This window comes from Anomaloglossus baeobatrachus, chromosome 1, assembly GCF_048569485.1.
Source record: "Anomaloglossus baeobatrachus isolate aAnoBae1 chromosome 1, aAnoBae1.hap1, whole genome shotgun sequence".
Classification (NCBI taxonomy): domain Eukaryota; kingdom Metazoa; phylum Chordata; class Amphibia; order Anura; family Aromobatidae; genus Anomaloglossus; species Anomaloglossus baeobatrachus.
The window spans coordinates 336,173,937-336,191,890 of NC_134353.1; the positions used below are offsets into that span (position 1 = coordinate 336,173,937).

Here is a 17,954-nt window from a genome sequence, read left to right on the forward strand (position 1 = left end):
AACAGTTTGAAGTTGGCCTCCAACATTCTGGAACTGATCGAAGTTTTATGTGCCATCATTAGGACGTTGTTTCGTTGCGTGTCTGATAGGGCCGTCCCAAGGTCCCTTTCCCACTGCCGCAAATAAACCGGGGTGGGCAAATCTCCCGGGTCTGATAGCAAATTGTATGCCAGGGAAAGTGAGTGCCGCAGGGCCCCCTCTCCCAAGCACAATTTTTCGAATCTTGTGAGAGGCCCAGCATACCGGGCGAAGCAGGGAAGGGAGCTCAAGAAATGCCTCAACTGCATGGCCCTCCATCTCCCCAGGGGGTCCGGAGGCAGGAGACCACATATATCCGAAAGAGATAGCCAGTCACCCTCCTCTCCCATCTGGTAAGCTCTGAATCTGCCCCCCTGTACCCAACTCCGAAAAACTGGGTCCGAGAGGCCAGGACGGAAATCCGGATCTCCTATAATTGGTGACATGGGGGAAGGCAACGGCAGGAGGAGGCGCCGAACCTCTCCCCTCGAACAGCATTCCAGAGTAGCGCCAATGGTGGGGTGAGATCTCAGAGAGGCCGGGGAAAAACTCCCGACCCAAGGCATGGCCGGTAAATGCACCTCCGAGAAACTCTGTTCCAGGGCGACCCATGGTTTCATCCTAGAGTGACGGCACCAGTCCAGAACCCTAACCATATGTGTGGCCCAGTAATATTTTTTCATATCAGGTATTCCCAGCCCTCCCCTACGCTTAGGTCTGCACAATAGGGAACGGGAAAGTCTCGCCGGCTTATTCGCCCAGATAAATTTGGTATATAGTGAGGCCAATTCCTTGAAAAAAGAGCTCGGGATCTTAATTGGCAGGGCCTGGAAGAGGTAAAGTAGTCGTGGTAATATGTTCATCTTCAATATTGCACACCTCCCAAACCATGTGAAAAGACCCCTCGCCCAGTTTGCGCAGTCTGTTCTAATGGACTGCAGGAGAGGAAGATAGTTCAGCTTATATAGTTGGCTGTTATCCGCTGCCAGCTGGACCCCCAGGTACCTCAGAGAGTGATTAGCCCACTTAAACCCGAACGCCGATTGAAGCGAAATAACATGATCTTGGGGGAGAGATACATTCATAGCCTCCGATTTTGACATGTTAATTCTAAAATTAGAAAGAGAGGAGTATGTTTCCAGCTCTCTCAGTAAATTGGGCAGGGAGACCCGAGGATTGGTAATAAAGAAAAGTAAATCGTCCGCGTACGCCGCGATTTTGTAGGTGGAACCCGCAACTGTAGGGCCAGAAATGTCAATGTTACCTCTAATTCGGCTAAGCAGGGGTTCCAGGGTCAGGATAAAGATCAGGGGTGAAAGGGGGCATCCCTGCCTTGTGCCGTTAAGAATGGAAAATCTATCTGAAAGGAGACCGTTCACCCTGACCGCGGCAGAGGGGTTGCTATACAGAGAGCATATCCACCTGAGCATCATCCTCCCCAACCCCACCTCCCGCAGAACCTCCTCCATGAATATCCAATTGACTCTGTCGAACGCTTTTTCTGCGTCGGTCGACAAGAGCATCAGGGGCAACCCTTCCGAATTAGCCCTGTGGATTAAATTCAGTGCCTTAGTGGTGTTGTCCCTCGCTTCCCTTCCCATCATGAACCCAGCCTGGTCAGGGTGGACAATCCCCCCCAGCAATGGAGAGAGTCTCTCTGATAATATTCTGGTGAAGAGCTTCAAGTCTGTGTTGAGGAGGGAGATGGGTCGGTAACTAGAACAAGAGGTAGGGTCTTTACCCTCTTTAGGAATGACTACTATATTAGCGGCCAGAGAGTCTCTCGGCAAGTGGACTTTTTCGGAGAGTGAGATATTGTTAAAGGCCGAGAGAAATGGGGGGAGCAGCATGGAGCCCATCTTTTTGTAGTAAAGCAGGGGGAAACCATCTGGGCCAGGGGCCTTACCAGTGGGGGAATTTTTAATTGCAGCCCAGTACTCCTCCTCTGAAATGGGTCTTTCCATGGCGTCCGCATCCTCCGGTTTAAGGTGTTTCAAACCGGAGTTTGAAATGTACTTCTGGATACGCTGCCGTAGTTCCGTCCTGGCCCTCTCCGACCGCCCCCCATCTATTGAGTAGAGAGAGGAGTAAAAGTCTTTAAAGGCGGAGGCTATGTCTTTTGGAAGAGTGGCCCACCTGTCGCCAGAAATGTGCACTCTAGGAACATAGCCCCTCGCCCTCTGGATCCGGAGGGCCCTAGCCAGGGTCCTGCCACTTTTATTGCCATATTCATAGAAATGCCGCCTGCACTTAGCTAGCACTCCCTTGGCCTTTTGATATAACAGGGACCTGAGTTCCTCCCTCTTCCTAGCCAGATTGACACCCACGTTCCCTCCCAGAGACCCCTTGTGCACTGCTTCCAACTCCCTTATGTCTGCTAGGAGAGATGTAACCTCAGCTTCCCGTTCTCTTTTCAGACGGGCCCCATGTTTAATGAATAATCCCCTCACAACACATTTGTGAGCTTCCCACACAATGTTGGGGGACATCCCCTCCCCCCCACTACAGTCAAAATATTCAGTCAGGGCCTCCCTTATTTCTTGCATTGTCACCGGCTCATTGAGTAGCGAGGTGTTCAATATCCACTGACCCTGCCTCCCGATGGGACATTCAAGGGACAGAGTGACCGTGATCAGCGCGTGATCAGAGAAAGATATGCACTCAATTGAAGCATCCACCAGAGAGTGTAGGTCCCCATGTTTAATAAAAAAGAGGTCCAACCTAGAATAGCAGTCGTGCGCTGCAGAATAAAATCAGTTGGTGGTCATGTAGTCCCCGTCTCATCCGCCGCAGCGTCATGTGTGGCATACCGGACACCCCTTTTGAACTGTCTCTCAATGGTTCCAACACTACATTAAAGTCACCCCCGAGAACCAGAGTGCCCTCCGAGAATTCCTCTATCTTCTCAAGGTACCGCAACAAGGTGGGACATTGGCCCGCATTTGGCAAGTATACTGCCACGAATGTGAATAACTGAGTAGCTATGCGTCCCTTGAGCATCATAAGCCTACCCAGGTCGTCTGTCTGAGAGTCTAACAATTCCCAAGGGAGCGTACTGGACATGAGGATGCTCGTTCCCCTAGATCTAGGATCAGGGGAGGGTGAGTGGTGCACAATGGGGTACCTTCTGTCCGAGAGTCTGTAAGGTTTAGCTTCACAGTAATGTGTCTCTTGTAGGAAGGCTACCTGGATTCGGTTTTTCCAAAGAAGGTTCAGCAGGATAGACCGTTTCTCCGGGCTATGAAGGCCCTTGACATTCAGTGAGCCCACCCGCAGATCGGCCTGCCTCTGTTTCGCCATTCTCTGTCGCGAGACCCTAGAGGAGCAAACCAAAAAAAGAAGAGGGGAAGGGGGAAGGAGAGAAGAGAAAAAAAAAAAAAAAAGAGGAAAGCTGGTAAAAAGAGAGGAGGGGTAGAAAAAGTAGGAAGTAGCTGAGACCCTTTAGCAGGGGGAAGAGAGAAAGGCAAAAAGTTCAGAGAAGAGAACAAGAAAGTGGAAAAGCAGCAGGACTGCCGCTCGCAGAACCAGGGACCAGCCCAGGGACTACTAAGGAAAAGATAGGGACAAGAACTGACATGCGACCAGAGCGCATACCCGCGCCCCTCTTATTAGCACTAAATGACCCCTCTCCCCGACGGAGAGGAAGGGTCAGCCGGTTAACCACCCACACACCCCACCACCCAGGATGAACTCGGTAAAGAAAAACATCCCCCCCCCCACCCCCGAACCTAAACTAGACATTGCCATAGAAATAGAATTTTCAAAAACTTTAGACAATAAACTATGTCCAGAGAAAACTAGCCCAAGGCCAGGACTCCTGCTTAGGAGTCGTAGAGACGAAAGAGAGCCTCCCAGCTCCCCGTTCTTTGACTCCGTCTCCCGTTGAAAGCACCTTCGTCTCACGTCTTGGACCACTCCTTCCTCCCAGCAGCATCCGGTACATGCCAAGTCCCTCAAGGGACCCCACTTTGAGCAGAGCGGTAGCCTCCCTTCCTCCTCCGCAACCCCGGGGGTGCCTGGGGTTCCCACTCCAACCAGTCCGGAATTGAGCAGTCTGGTATTCCCAGGAAGGCAAAAAGATTAGGAAGCTCTGAGTGCCTCCTCAGCAAAAACACAGAGTCCCCCTTGCGTACTATCAAATGGAAGGGATGACCCCATCTGTATGAGGCGTTTGCTTCTTTGATGCCAAGCAGGAGAGGATGAAGCAGGCGTCTCATATATAGTGTGCGGCTGGAGACATCAGGAAATAACTTCACCATGGCCCCATCCATCTCCACCGGTCCATATGACCAAGCTCCCTGTAGGATCCTCTCTCTGTCTCCATAATAGTGCAAACGACATAGTACATCTCTAGAGGAGGGGACTGATCTAGGGCCCGACCTTGCGACTCTGTGAATTCTGTCAAAGAGGTAGGTAGCCTCCAAGGGGCGATCAGTGACCCGGTTGAAGATGTTTAAGACTTTAGTACGCAGGAGTTCCTGGGGCCAGTCCTCCGGTATACCCTTTAGCCTGATATTATTTCTTCTGCCCCTGTTCTCTTGATCATCCAAGAGCAGGGCAAGGTCTCTGATGCGGGCATTGGATGACTCACAGTCTCTCTCAATCCTCTCCATTCTGCTCTCCAGGGACTCCTGAGCCTGCTCTGTGGCCTCAATTCTGTCCTCCAGTACCACCATTTCCTCCCTCAAGGCAGACAGCGCCATCTGCTGGGAGGATTCAATTCTAGCTACAACGTCCTCCAAATCTTTCTTGCTGGGGAGGGCCAAAATAAGCTCTCTCAGGGCTTGTATGTCCCCCTGTGGGGGGCCAGCATGCATGTTGTTTAGTGTAGCCTGAGGTTCCGTGTGCCCCGTGAGCGGGGGGGTCCCCTGTGTGCAGAGCATGGCTGGTATCCCCGGGTCTGGTGATCCCCCCAGGGCCCCCTCACTATCCACAGCAGCGTGCTGCGAGGCAGGCTGAGCAGCCTCCCCCCTCCTCCAGTCCTCTGTACCTGGGCCCGCTCCGTCCAGTGCCACCGCCGCCTCTGTCCTCCGATTCTCTGCACCGCTGATCCCCTGCACTGCTGCACAGGCTGTGGGAGAACGCCGAGCGGCTCCTGGGGAATCCCCAGCTGGAGGACGCCACGCGCCCGCCGGCGCCATCTTGCTCCGGACCGCCTGCGGAGGTTCAGAGCCCGGCGCCGTCAGGAACCTTGTGAGGCTCCCCTGGGGTCTCTGACTCGTCACCGGGGAGGCAGAAGCGGGCGCTACCCCCGGTTTCTTCTTGGGGGCCATCCTGGGTAAGTGGGGGCTGCAGAATATAATAGTATTAGGCTGTGGGCGCAGGAGCTCTGGGATCCAGCGTCCTCACGCTTCCATGTCAGGACACGCCCCTCGAATAAATATCTTTAAGCATCCAATTCTTTTTCCCTTGTTCATCTCTCAAGTGTGCCGGAGCTAATTTTATTATACTATGAGAAGACAGAGCAGCTCAGAAACTGACCATTTCCGGCCTCCTGCTGCCACTGTCGGGTCCGAGAAAAGCTGATCGGCGGGGGTGTGGGGTGTCGGACTCTGGCCGATCAGACATGGATGAGCTAGCCTAAGGATAGGCCATCAATGTAAAAGTAGTGGATAACACCTTTAAGAATTACTTTTACATGATGCCTAATTGTGAACTTCTGTTTACAAATAATGAAATCTGTGAGAATATGTTCCCACGTACAGCAGCGAAATTCGCAGCGTTAGTTGCATATTTTCCACAACATTTGCATACATTCTAGGGGTCAATAGGTAAATATGTAATTTAATACAGACACTATTTTCTGTCATTGGTAATTTCAGTTCAATCTACCAATACCTGTAGACATATCTTAATTTTGTGAATATTGCTGAAATTTTCATTGTGGAAAGCCACTACATATTCAACCCTGAAGTGAAGTGAAGTACCCTTAATTCTATGTATACCTTCGCACATCATTTTTTTTGTTTTATTATTCATTTGCTTCCTAAATGCAAATGTAGGTAAACTTCTAAACAGTGCAAAGTTTCTGTTAGTACTTCGTCTATCTGAGTAATTTGCAAAATCTTTAGGTTCTGATAGCTCCCTTCCTTCTCTTCTCTTTCTGTGAGGCCCGTTTCACACGTCAGTGAAAAACACTGACGTTTTTCACTGACGTGTAAAACACGCACATTTCCCTGCGTGTGCCGTGAATCACGGCACACGTGGGTTGTCTAAGTGCAGTCCGGGCTCCGTTCTCCGTGGCCCGTGATTGCACTTAGAGATTAACTCACCTGTGCCCGCTCCCGCTCTCCATGGTGCTGATCGCTCCCGCGGTGCAGCATCTGGCCGGCGCTGACCCCCGCAGCAGCTGCTTCCAGGTCGGCTGTGTCGTGCATCATGAATATGCGCGACAGTAATGAGCCGGCTGCACAGGCTACAGAGGACATCGCTGGAGCCGGGTCAGTAAAAATGTTTTTTATTTTAAAAGCACATTTTTTTCTGGCACGTGTTTCACGGATCACACCACTTCGTGGTCCGTGGGACATCAGTGATGCCAGAAAAAAATGGACATGTCTCCGTGCAGCAATCACGCACACGCGGGTACGCTGCACGGAGACACGTGCAGTGACAAATCACTGACGTGTGAGCAGACCCATTCATTATAATGGGTCTGCGTATGTCAGTGATTCTGGTACGTTTAAAAAAAAGCACAAACGTACCAGAATCACTGACGTGTGAAAGGGGCCTTAGAAATAGCACCATGGAGGTGGAGGAGGCAAGAGATAGATAAAAAAAAAAGCATGTAGAGTCTCAGAGGGGGCAGAGAAAAGAGTCTGTAGATAAGTAGAAAAGCACCCAAACAGAAAATGAGTGCTAGATAGAAGTGATATTGATATATGAGTTCATTATGAAGACAACAGCACCCTGGGTACATACCGACCTGATATCCATCCAGGAGAGACACTCCAAGAGAATAACTTGTATTTGGCTGCAAACTGCACATCAGGGGTCTGAAAATGAATGAAGGAATGACAATTGTCGACTGAAGCTTAGTGCAATTTTTAACTAAAGGTAACCACTAACATTTCTAAATTGGACTTCAAGCTATAGTATTTTATCAAACATTTTAGCATGAAATCTGTACTATGCCACAATAGTGTTCTCGTCTTTCTTTACAACTGTTGATTTTATTTCCATGTAGGGGTTGATTTTTTTGCAGAGCAGTTACAAAAATACCACAAAGAACACAAGGACGCAATGGCAATCATACAGCAAAAAAGTCTAGGCTTACTGCTGATAGATTCCAAAATATTAAAACAGAAATTAATACCTTCACCAAAGAGATGCTTAGAGGTAAGGAGCATATTAAGCGGAGGAAAGGATGTGGAAATGCATGTGGAATATTGGCGCAAATGAAGCCAAACTATAAGTGGTATAATGTTAGAAAAAAGTGCATGACATACTGTATCTATCAACATGCACCAAATTTATCATGATGTGATGCATATTTAGCCTTCCTGTCCTTTGTGATCTAAATATTAAGATTAGAAAATCTTCCCCTATGTCTGTCTTAAGCCCCATAAACGTCAGATAACCATTGATTAGCCAGTTGTTTGGCCGGCAGCTATCTTGCCTAAGGCTATGTGCGCACGTTGCGTAATTACATGCAGTTACGCTGCGCTTTGTAGCGCAGCGTAACTGCATGCGTCCTGCGTCCCCTGCATAATCTATGGAGATTGTGCAGGGGCCGTGCGCATGTGGCGTCTTAGAGCGCAGCGCTTCGGCTGCTGCCCAAAGCGCGCGTTCTAAGAAGTGACATGTCACTTCTTCCGTGCGCTTTGCCGGCAGCCCCTGCTCTGTCTATGGCAGGAGCTGCATGCAGAGCGCACGTTCTCTGCCGGCACCATGCGCTTCAGAATGCAGCTTTTCAGCTGCGCTCTGAAGCGCTCCTTTTACTCTCCCATATAAAAAAGTTCCCACTCTGCCAAGCACTATACTGTTAAGTACAAATATAATATGTCAATATACCTATTTGATAAGGATAACTGTGGAAAAAAAAGGCGCAAAATAGGGTCTTACCCGGTATGACACGTGGGGGCAAGTGTGGGTTAGTACACTCACCTGAAGGGGTTGTGCAAGTCACAACCCCTATGAAGGCACGTAGTAAATGTGGAAGGCAGCGGTCCCGCAGTATAGATGTATTCCAAAAAGGTAGAGCAGAAAGCAGGTTTCAAAATCCGCGCCAGACCACAAAGAATCCAGATGCTTGTCAGCTATGTGACTATAGTCTTTCTTTGTACTTTGTCCTGATGATGAGGACGGATATGTCCTCGAAACGCGTAGACCTGTGAAAAAATAAAGAAAGAAAGAATTTACTGACAAGCATCTGGATTCTTTGTGGTCTGGCGCGGATTTTGAAACCTGCTTTCTGCTCTACCTTTTTGGAATATACCTATTTGTCCTGGTTCCTTTATTACCTGTTAGTGCACTGGGGGACACAGGTGGAAAAGGGCCCTTGTGAAAGAACAGTGTATGGGCCCTTTGCAGTCTAATAGTTCATCATAATACACTATTACACTTGCTTTGGAGGTAGAAATGGGCCCCTTTAGCTCTTAGGCCCCTTAAGTTGCACCAATGATATGTCCACCCCTGTATTAGTTTAATAATGTCTTCCACAGCATTGAATTAGCATGTGATCATGGTAGTTATTCACAACTCAATGATATGACCAGGGGTGAACACAGACAGAAGAGGGCCATTGTGCAAGAACAGTATATGGGCCCTTGGCAGTCCAAAAGCTCATCACAATACATCCCTTTATGTGTCTGAGGCAGAAGCTGTTTTAGAGGTAGAAGTGGCCCCCTTACCCTTTGGGCCCCTATACACAGGTTTCACCAATGGTTTGTCCACATTTGGCTCTGACGTCATTCTTAGTGATGGTACTTCATCCGACTATGGTTGCCCCCCATGGTCATTTAATGTGTCTTTCTTGTAGACTACAAAATTGGAACAAAATTGCAACAAAATTGGTAAGAAAGAGGACTGGCATATGGTTGTTAGTGTATAAAGATAAAGGGTTTTTGTATTTGCTTCCTGGAACAAGTTGTAGAAATGTGGAAACCCCTTTGAAGCTCATTTGCTGTTACCATTCTCTTCCACTGCTAATTTTCTATTGCTGATTTCTGAATAGTTTCATCCATGAAAAAGCCATTTACACTATGGCAATTATTGTGCACAATATGAGCAATGTATTTCATATATTTAGACAAACTAGCAGCAGCGGAGTTTCTACCAGATGGACAGTTGCTTTCATCAATGCAGAATTGTACTATTGTTGGTTGTTTAGTGTATTTCCACTGTCCAATTATTGATCTAATAATTTCTAATGTTTTTACTAACAAAGATTATAGCAACATGTAAAGAAGACCAAGACCCTTTTTATTACTTGATGAATAATGAAATATTCACCATACTCTACTTAGCAATTATTTTATAAAACGTGCCTTAATACTGTTAGGGTATATTCATATATAACAGATGTGTTACAAAAGTTTCTACCATTGACAATATGTCCCAACAGAATGGACTTCTTTCTGCATCTGACACATGAATTTACGCACCCCTCATTTAATTTAAAGGAGTATTCCTATTCCTTTAAATTAAACTTTGAATAACAGTATTCAAGTTGTCTCTTGAGCAGCTTACAGTCATGCAGTTTCTTTACTTCCTTGTTGCTTGGGGTGGAGTGCTCCTTGCTAAGGCTCTGGTCAGTAGCTCAGTAGTGCTACAACACATTAACAATCTGACAGTGTTTGTGAGTCTAGTGTTATCATTATATTTATATATAAGGAGATAACATTGCATTTTAATGAGTGCACAGCTCAGGAAAGTGAAAGACATAATTAGGACAACTCTAAAAACTGCTGATTTGGGGGCTTTGGGAATTGTGACTGTACAAGACTGATAAGGGCACCTTGGTCAGGAGTTCAGGAGCAGAGCGAGAGGGAGGGGAATGGAAGCGAGCAGCTAACTTCTGTGTCGAAATCAATTGGCTGGAGAGAGCTGACTGCGATCTTAGGAATTAATTCTCCCAGAATGTAACTACTGCGCACACCGAGTCAGGGTCTGGTGTCTGAGTTTTATGGGGCTACCATGACCTGCACACTAGTCACGGCCGACCTTAGGGTAAGTCAGGGGTAGGAACGAGATTGCCGCACGTGATGAATGAACCCATCTAGAGACATCAGGGAGCTCAGGGTTGTTGAGGGTAAGTGTCAGGGGTTGCCCTTTCTGTTTATCCCTAGTGGCAATATTGCCCTTCTCTTTTGTCTTGCCGTGCACCATTTAGCTCTTTGTAGAGTGGGACATCGGGCTCCTTTGAAACAAGCTCTATAATACGTAGGATTAAAGTTCTCATAGCTTAAAAATAGTTGGAAAAGGCAAGTTAATTGCAAACTTGCTTTTTTCCATACTGTCTAACTAACTAAGCCAATTTAGTAAATATAATATACATTACTGGCATACATTGTGTGATGACGTGAGGCCTTGTGAATGGAATATTCGACTAGAGGGAAGATAGAATAATTAACTGGAAGATAGGAACATCAGGATAAGTACGAAGAGGACCAAGGAAAGATGAGTATATGAGTTATTTTTAACCACTTACCGACCCTCTGTAATTCAGCAAAATGGCGGAGAGACAGATCCAATAATGCTGGATTTGTCAGAATCATATATAACATTCCAATACTGATTAATCTATTTTTTTTATTTTTGTAAAATTCAAGACAAATTTGGTTTTCCTTGGATTGATTTGCTCATCTCTAATAGTTATCCCAAACCTTTTTTTTTCTCCTCATTTTGAGACATATGGGATGTTATGATATATTGTTCTCTCCTTTCTAGGCAATAAATGAAATTCTACCAATTCTTGCCAAGAAAAAGATGGATGCTATTATAGCGGAGGCTCAAGATGCCCAGTTTAAGCTGGAATTTTATCCCACCACGACTTTGGACTATGTAAATACTTTAATATTCTTGGATGAGATTCAAGAACGGGTAAGTTAAGAGCATTATTTTGTAATGTATGTAATGTATAGTGGTGAGGAAACTCAAACAAATAATAAAAAGAGATAAATACACATACGTCTACTCCTAAAATGTACACGTGTATGCTCTAAAGGCTGCTTTACATGTGTCGATTTCTCGTGCAATCGCATTTGCGATCGCACCTGCCCCCATCGTTTGTGCGGCACGGGCAATTTCTTGGCTGTGTCGCACAATGCTGCAACCCCCCGTGACACGTTCTTACCTTCCAATCGACCTCGCTATGGACGGCGAACATCCACTTCCTGAAGTGGGAGGGACTCTCGGCGTCACAGCGACGTCACACAGCGGCCGGCCAATAGAAGCGGAGGGGCGGAGATGAGCGGGACGTAAACATCCCGCCCACCTCCTTCCTTCAGCATTGCCAGCGGGACGCAGGTAAGCTGCAGTTCATCATTCCCGGGGTGTCACACGGAGCGATGCGTGCTGCCTCGGGAACAATGAACAACCGGACGTTCGATTTTTAGAAAATGAGCGACGTGTCAACGATGAACGAGAAGGTGAGTATTTTTGCTCGTTCACCGTCGCACATAGCTGTCACACGCTACGATATCACTAACGATGCTGGATGTGCGTCACTTACGACCTGACCCCGCCGACAGCTCGTTAGATATATCGTAGCGTGTAAAGCCCGCTTTAGACACAGCGTGATTACCGTATATCTAATGTAATGTTTACTGGGGTATGTGAGTATTAGATATTCAATAATTCCTGCATTGCTATAATGTTTGCTTAACAAATGTAGCAATACTAGTAATATATTTTGTATAATTATTCCTCCCTGCTACTTTGAGATTAGAGCAACACCCTGCACACAAAATTGAGGGTTGGCTACCACTATAGCACCCCAACAATGCCGCATACTTCTTTTTGAAGGTTGACTTACTTATCCCCCTCCTACAAATACACTCCCCTGATAATCTCTTATTATTGAGAGGGAAACGCGTTGGGAGGGATTTTCTTCACCTTTGGGGGACATCAAGCCTAGTCTAGTCCCACATTTGGGGACTGCTCTTGTTAAGGCGGGAGCTATCACACAGGGCACAACAGGGCAATCAGGGCTGTTCCTTTGATTTGTCTGTCCTCTTCATGGCTCCATGGACTCAGTTTTTCAATCTACAGGATTGGTAAAGATTGACACATTTTATTATTTGCCAAGGTATGCACTTGCACGTTATCATCAATAATATTTTTGTTAGTGTGATATTTTGTTTCACTAGGGACTACAGCATTTCTAGGTATATCCCTATTTTTCAGAGTTGATTGATTATGAAAAACTGTATTTATATTGCTCTGTATTTTGACCTTTTAGTAAATGCCTATTTTGGTATAAAGTGTGCTACTCCGCAAACCCATTATGCAATGTGAAGATCATATTCACAGTGTCTATTAGACTGTGTTCACACCTTGTAGTTATATTGTGTTGCCATTTTCTGACTTGTAATAAACAGACTTTAAAAACTTATTTAATTTAGTAATATGGAGTCACTGGAAACAAATTCCTTTAAATATAACGTATTCACTGGAAGAGGAATACTATTACTTTTCCAGTGATTAATTTACTAATATGATTTAGATGGGTAATATATGTGTGACGCCCTGGCAAAACCAGGTTGTCACAAGAGACTGCATCCATCCTAAAGATGCAGGACTCTCTCCTCCGTGCCTTACCAACACAACCCACACACAGGTACAACACCAGCCACAAAGCCTAGTCACCCCCCCAGGACAATAGGGACACACCAGTGGACGGGGCCATGCAGATGGTGACGCCCACCTGGGGGTCCTCAGGTGTCAGGGGAGGGAACACGTCAGTTAAAGTTGCGCAGAGGAAGTGAGAGGAGTGAAGTGGTAGTCGCTGGTTGTAGCTCCCGGACTACCAGACTACCCCAGCTGACCAGGTGGCAGACAGCAGAGCAGGGCCACAGGCGACGGAGATCAGGTCGTGGGAGACCTTAAGAGGACCAGGGCAGGGTTGTAGCCCACCGGTGCCGACAGTGGGAATCTGGTCCGGAGGCCATGCACAGTCGGGGTGCCTGGACCCTAGGGCGAGGACAGCTTCAAGCCCCTTGTCAATTACCCAGCAGGGGACAAGATTCCACGTCTTGTCCCACCAGCGAGCCCAGATAGAGCAAGACGTAAGCCCAATTCGGGGGATAGGGCATCTGCAAGTTCCTGCAAAAATCCCAAGGGTCAGATCTCGCGGGCAACAGCTCCCACAGCAAAGACACCAGGAGCGGATTTTTCCCATTTCATGCGGACTAGTCAACACACAAGACAAAACACTGAACTGCAGGAGGAAGGGCCCCTGTCCTGTCAACCAGTGTGTGGGACCCGAGCACACCTCTCCGGAGGCTACTGGTATCCGGCACTTGGTTTACTACTTGGACTTTGTGTGGTTTATTCAGCAACAGTGAGTACACCGGTGTCATCCGGTCCAGCCCCAGCACTGCACCACCACCTACACTCGGGCCCCGGGACAACACCTCCCCTACGTGTGGAGGGGATACCATCTTGCTGCCCCGCTCCATCAGCCCCCGGCGTCCCATACAAAGGCAGCGGTGGTGTCACCAACAAATCACCGCAACCCACGGGTGCCGTCACTGACAAACTCTTCCCCTGTAAATACCCCCTTTATATTGTTGTGGGCGACGGGCTGCTGCACGAGCCCCGGATCCGGCTGCCACTTGAGCCACACCCGCGATCCCGGATCCGAGCGCCTCGAGTAGCTCCACACTGGCCGTGGCCTGCGCCCCCGCCCGCTACATATGAACGTGAGAAGTAAAAGCCATCTCACCATAACAGACTATTTATTTACAGAGCACGGAACAACATCACTGCCAGAGATGAAAGTAGCTTTAATTTAATAGATCCAGCTCAATGGATATAAACTCTTCAACTATATTTGGAAATGTATAAAAACATTGTTACATCCAAAAACCATCTATCAGCGGAAACACCGATATATTTTTGTTGTACGCAGCACCTTTACTCATAAGCCTCAGAAACATGTTGATATTTCCACTTTTAAATAGTTTTCTCATAAAAAGATGGGAATATGCACAATATATGATGTATAAACAAGGAATGTGTCCTCACAATTTTTGCTCTTGATCTCCACTGGTTTGACAGATGGCTGTTTCATCATTCTTTGGTAGGAGATGTTCACTTTGGCATTAGGAACTTCAAGGTTTCCACATTTGTCTCATAATAATCTCTTACTTGCACCAACATTAATAAGTCAACTTGTTGTTAGGTTCCTTCTTCAAAGCTCACCAATCACCTGGTCAGGATTTTCCTATATAACCTAAAGCCATTCCTATAATCACACTAATCAGGCTGATTCTACACATACCTTTAGTTGTCAGCTAGGATGTATAGGTTTTTAAACACAAGCAAGTAAAGTTTGTAATATAAGCAACTTTTTGAGTGGCAGCAGCTGCCGATCAGAAGGATGATGGTGATGGGGTGGAGTGGGGTGGGGGTGGGGCCTTATAGCTGATACCAGGAAGCAATATTATTTTTCTGTTGGCTGAGGCCCCGCCCCTTCTGATCACATGGGTATGACATCAGCAAAGTCCTTCTAGTCACTTAGCAAAACGATTCTATAATAGAATTAGCAGAAATAATGGTGAGGACAGACAGGCAGGGGGCGGGAATCACTATGAATACCCACCCCAGCTATCAGCTGATCCGCAGCTGCTGTCACTCAAAAACCTGCTCATTTTTCAAACTTTAGTTGCTTGTGTTTCAAAACCTATACATCCTGACTGACAACTAAAGGCATGTATAGGAATCAGCCTGATAGTGCTAGTATAGCACTGGCTTTAGGTTATACAGGAAAATTCTGGTAATTTTAAGGAGCTTAACCCCTTCACGACCATGGACGGATCTTTCCGTCATGGATCGTGTCCCGGTAAGCCCCGCCCCCTGCCGCGGGCAGGCGGCGTGGATCGGCACACATATCAGCTGTTTTCAACAGCTGACATGTGTGCCTACATGTTCCGAGTGGAATCGCATTCCACCCAGAACATTAACCCCTTAGATCTCGCTGCCAAAGTCTGGCAGCGAGATCTACATGCGCACAGCCATCTTTTTTACTTACCGCCGCCCCCTCCGGACGTCACGTGAGTGATCACGTGACGTTCGGTGGTTGCCATCGTAGCACAGGGTCATGTGATGACGCCTGGTGCTACGAAGTTTCACTTTCATTCTTCCTCGGCACGGAGCAGAGGAAGAAAGAAAGTGACTGAATCTGCTGATTACAGCTGTATTGCTGTGATCAGCAGATAGCGATCAGCGATCGGATTGCTGATTGCTATAGCCCCCTAGGGGGACTAGTAAAATAAAATAAAAAAAGTAAAAAAAAAGTTTTAAAAAATTAAAAAAAAAACAAAAAACCTAAAAGTTCAAATCACCCCCCTTTCCCCCCATTGAAAATTAAAGGGTTAAAAAATAAATAAATATACACAAATTTGGTATCGCCGCGTTCAGAAATGCCCGATCTATCAAAATATAAAATCAATTAATCTGATTGGTAAACGGCGTAGTGGCAAAAAAATTCCAAACGCCAAAATTACGTTTTTTGGTCGCCGCAAGTTTTACGCAAAATGCAATAACAGGCGATCAAAACGTAGCATCTGCGCAAAAATGCTACCATTAGAAACATCAGCTCGAGACGCAAAAAATAAGCCGTCACTGAGCCATAGATCCCAAAAAATAAGAACGCTACGTGTTTCGGAAAATGGCGCAAAACATGCGCCACTTTTATTGGACAAACTTGTGAATTTTTTTTAACCCCTTAGATACAAGTAAACCTATACATGTTTGGTGTCTACAAACTCGCACCGACCTCAGGTATCATACCCACACATCAGTTTTACCATATAGTGAACACCGTGAATAAAACATCCCAAAAACTATTGTGCCATCACACTTTTTTTGCAATTTTTCCACACTTGGAATTTTTTTGCTGCTTTCCAGTACACCATATGGTAAAACTTATGATTTCATTTAAAAGTACAACTTGTCCCGCAAAAAACAAGCCCTCATATGGCAAGATTGACGGAAAAATAAAAAAGTTACGGCTCTCGGAAGAAGGGGAGCAAAAAACAAAAACGCAAAAACGGAAAGTGCCCCGGGGCTGAAGGGGTTAATGCTAAATTTTATGATAGCATTCTTGACAATTTACTGCTGGTCTTGATGATCATATGTAGGTTACTGGCATAACACAAATGTCATCAGGACTGAAATTGGTCAAAAATTGCAAAATGGCTAACTAATGATCCAGTTGTTCAGTAATTATCTAAAATAAACTCTGTATTAATAGATTGAAAATCCCATGACTGATGTACAATTCACTTTTAGATTGACGTTCTTGAAGAAGAGTCCAATGTGGTTACACAGATGTATCAACTAATTGACAGCTATACCGTTCCTACACCTCCGGAGGATTTTGCAGTGTTTGCTACTCTGAAGCCTTCAATATTGGCTGTTCGAAATGCTATTGACAAGTCTGTAGGTGAGAGAGATGGCAGCATAGAGAAATTCTGTCGATCCTTGGATAAAGACATTGCAGAGCTGAACATGGAAGTGAAGGGTGTCAAACAGCAATCTCAGGTATAATTTACTTACGGGGCATATGTACTAATCATTTTTCATAATTTTCAAAGGTTAACTGATTCCAAAATGGATACATTTGACTGTTACATTTTTTTGTTTGTTTCTAATGTTCTTTTGTAAAAATGTGAAACACTGTTGCTGTATTCAAAGTTTTCATAACTTCAGTAATTTTTTTTCAGTGATTTTCTATTACAATGTGGGGGATTAGCTCTGTCAGACAATAGCAGGGACGCAGTAAAGCGGCACACACAGGGTTCCACCCCAAACTCAGTGTTTTAGTCAATACCATAGAATAGAGCCCGGACGTGCCAGTCCATTCAGGTATGATGTTCCCACAAAACACGCTGAAGCTTTTCCAGCCAAAACACCAACACACACTGAGGAGTTAGATGTGCTTGTTTATGTTGTTCTAACTCCTGCAGTTATGCAACCTAGGTGTTGCCCCCCAAATCCGGCATAGCAGGAAAGGTTCAAAAGGTTCAGACCAGAGCTTGACCTCCTCCATGCTGCTCACCAGTGCAAGAGGCACTTTCTAGGAGAAATATATCTCCCATCTACCACCATACCCTTCACTGTATCACATACCCTCTCCCCCTTTGTTCAACCTTGAGGAGGTGGACACACCCCATACAGTAGACTCTGAACAGGGCATCTGCATTTCCTTGTAGCGTGCCTGCCCTGTTTTCCACTGTAAACTTGAAAGTTTGTAGAGACAAGAACCACCTGATGAACCGAGTATTCCTCTCCTTGACTTGACTCATACACGTGAGAGGGTAATAATCGGTCACCAGGTCGAATGTCCTTCACAAATAATAGCGGAAAGACTCGAGTGCCCATGTGATGGTGAAGCATTTCCATTTCTGGAAACCAATGAGATGCTCCTCCTTGCTTCCTCAGAAGGACCCGGTTAAGCTAGCCTAAAGTGACCTTGCTATATGACAATGACCGTACCAAAAAATCCATTATTTAATGGCTGGAAAAAAAGAAAAAAGTGTTTTATAACAAACCTTATTTTATGATGAGTGTTTTAATGGTAGCCCGTCACTCAATTCATGCTGCTGTTATCATAGGCAGCATGAATCAGAGCCTGGCTGCACAATTACACAAGATATGTTTTTATATCGGGAGAGACATGTGAATTAACCTAGAGTAGGGCCCAGGAGCAGCGCTGGAATTGTCTCGTCTCTCTTAACAGTCTCCAATTTGTCTTTAAACTATGTTTTTTT

At 46.1% G+C, this 17,954-nt stretch overlaps 1 protein-coding gene across 1 annotated transcript in view; it reads left to right on the top strand.

Annotated features, from left to right (window-relative positions):
- DNAH6 (dynein axonemal heavy chain 6) overlaps window positions 1–17,954 on the top strand; it is a 596,499-nt gene that overhangs the window by 92,165 nt on the left and 486,380 nt on the right. The window contains exons 13-15 of the mRNA XM_075352201.1: window positions 7,202–7,353; window positions 10,906–11,058; window positions 16,474–16,725. Coding sequence (XP_075208316.1) covers window positions 7,202–7,353; window positions 10,906–11,058; window positions 16,474–16,725 — 557 coding nt within the window. The remainder of the gene's footprint in view (window positions 1–7,201; window positions 7,354–10,905; window positions 11,059–16,473; window positions 16,726–17,954) is intronic.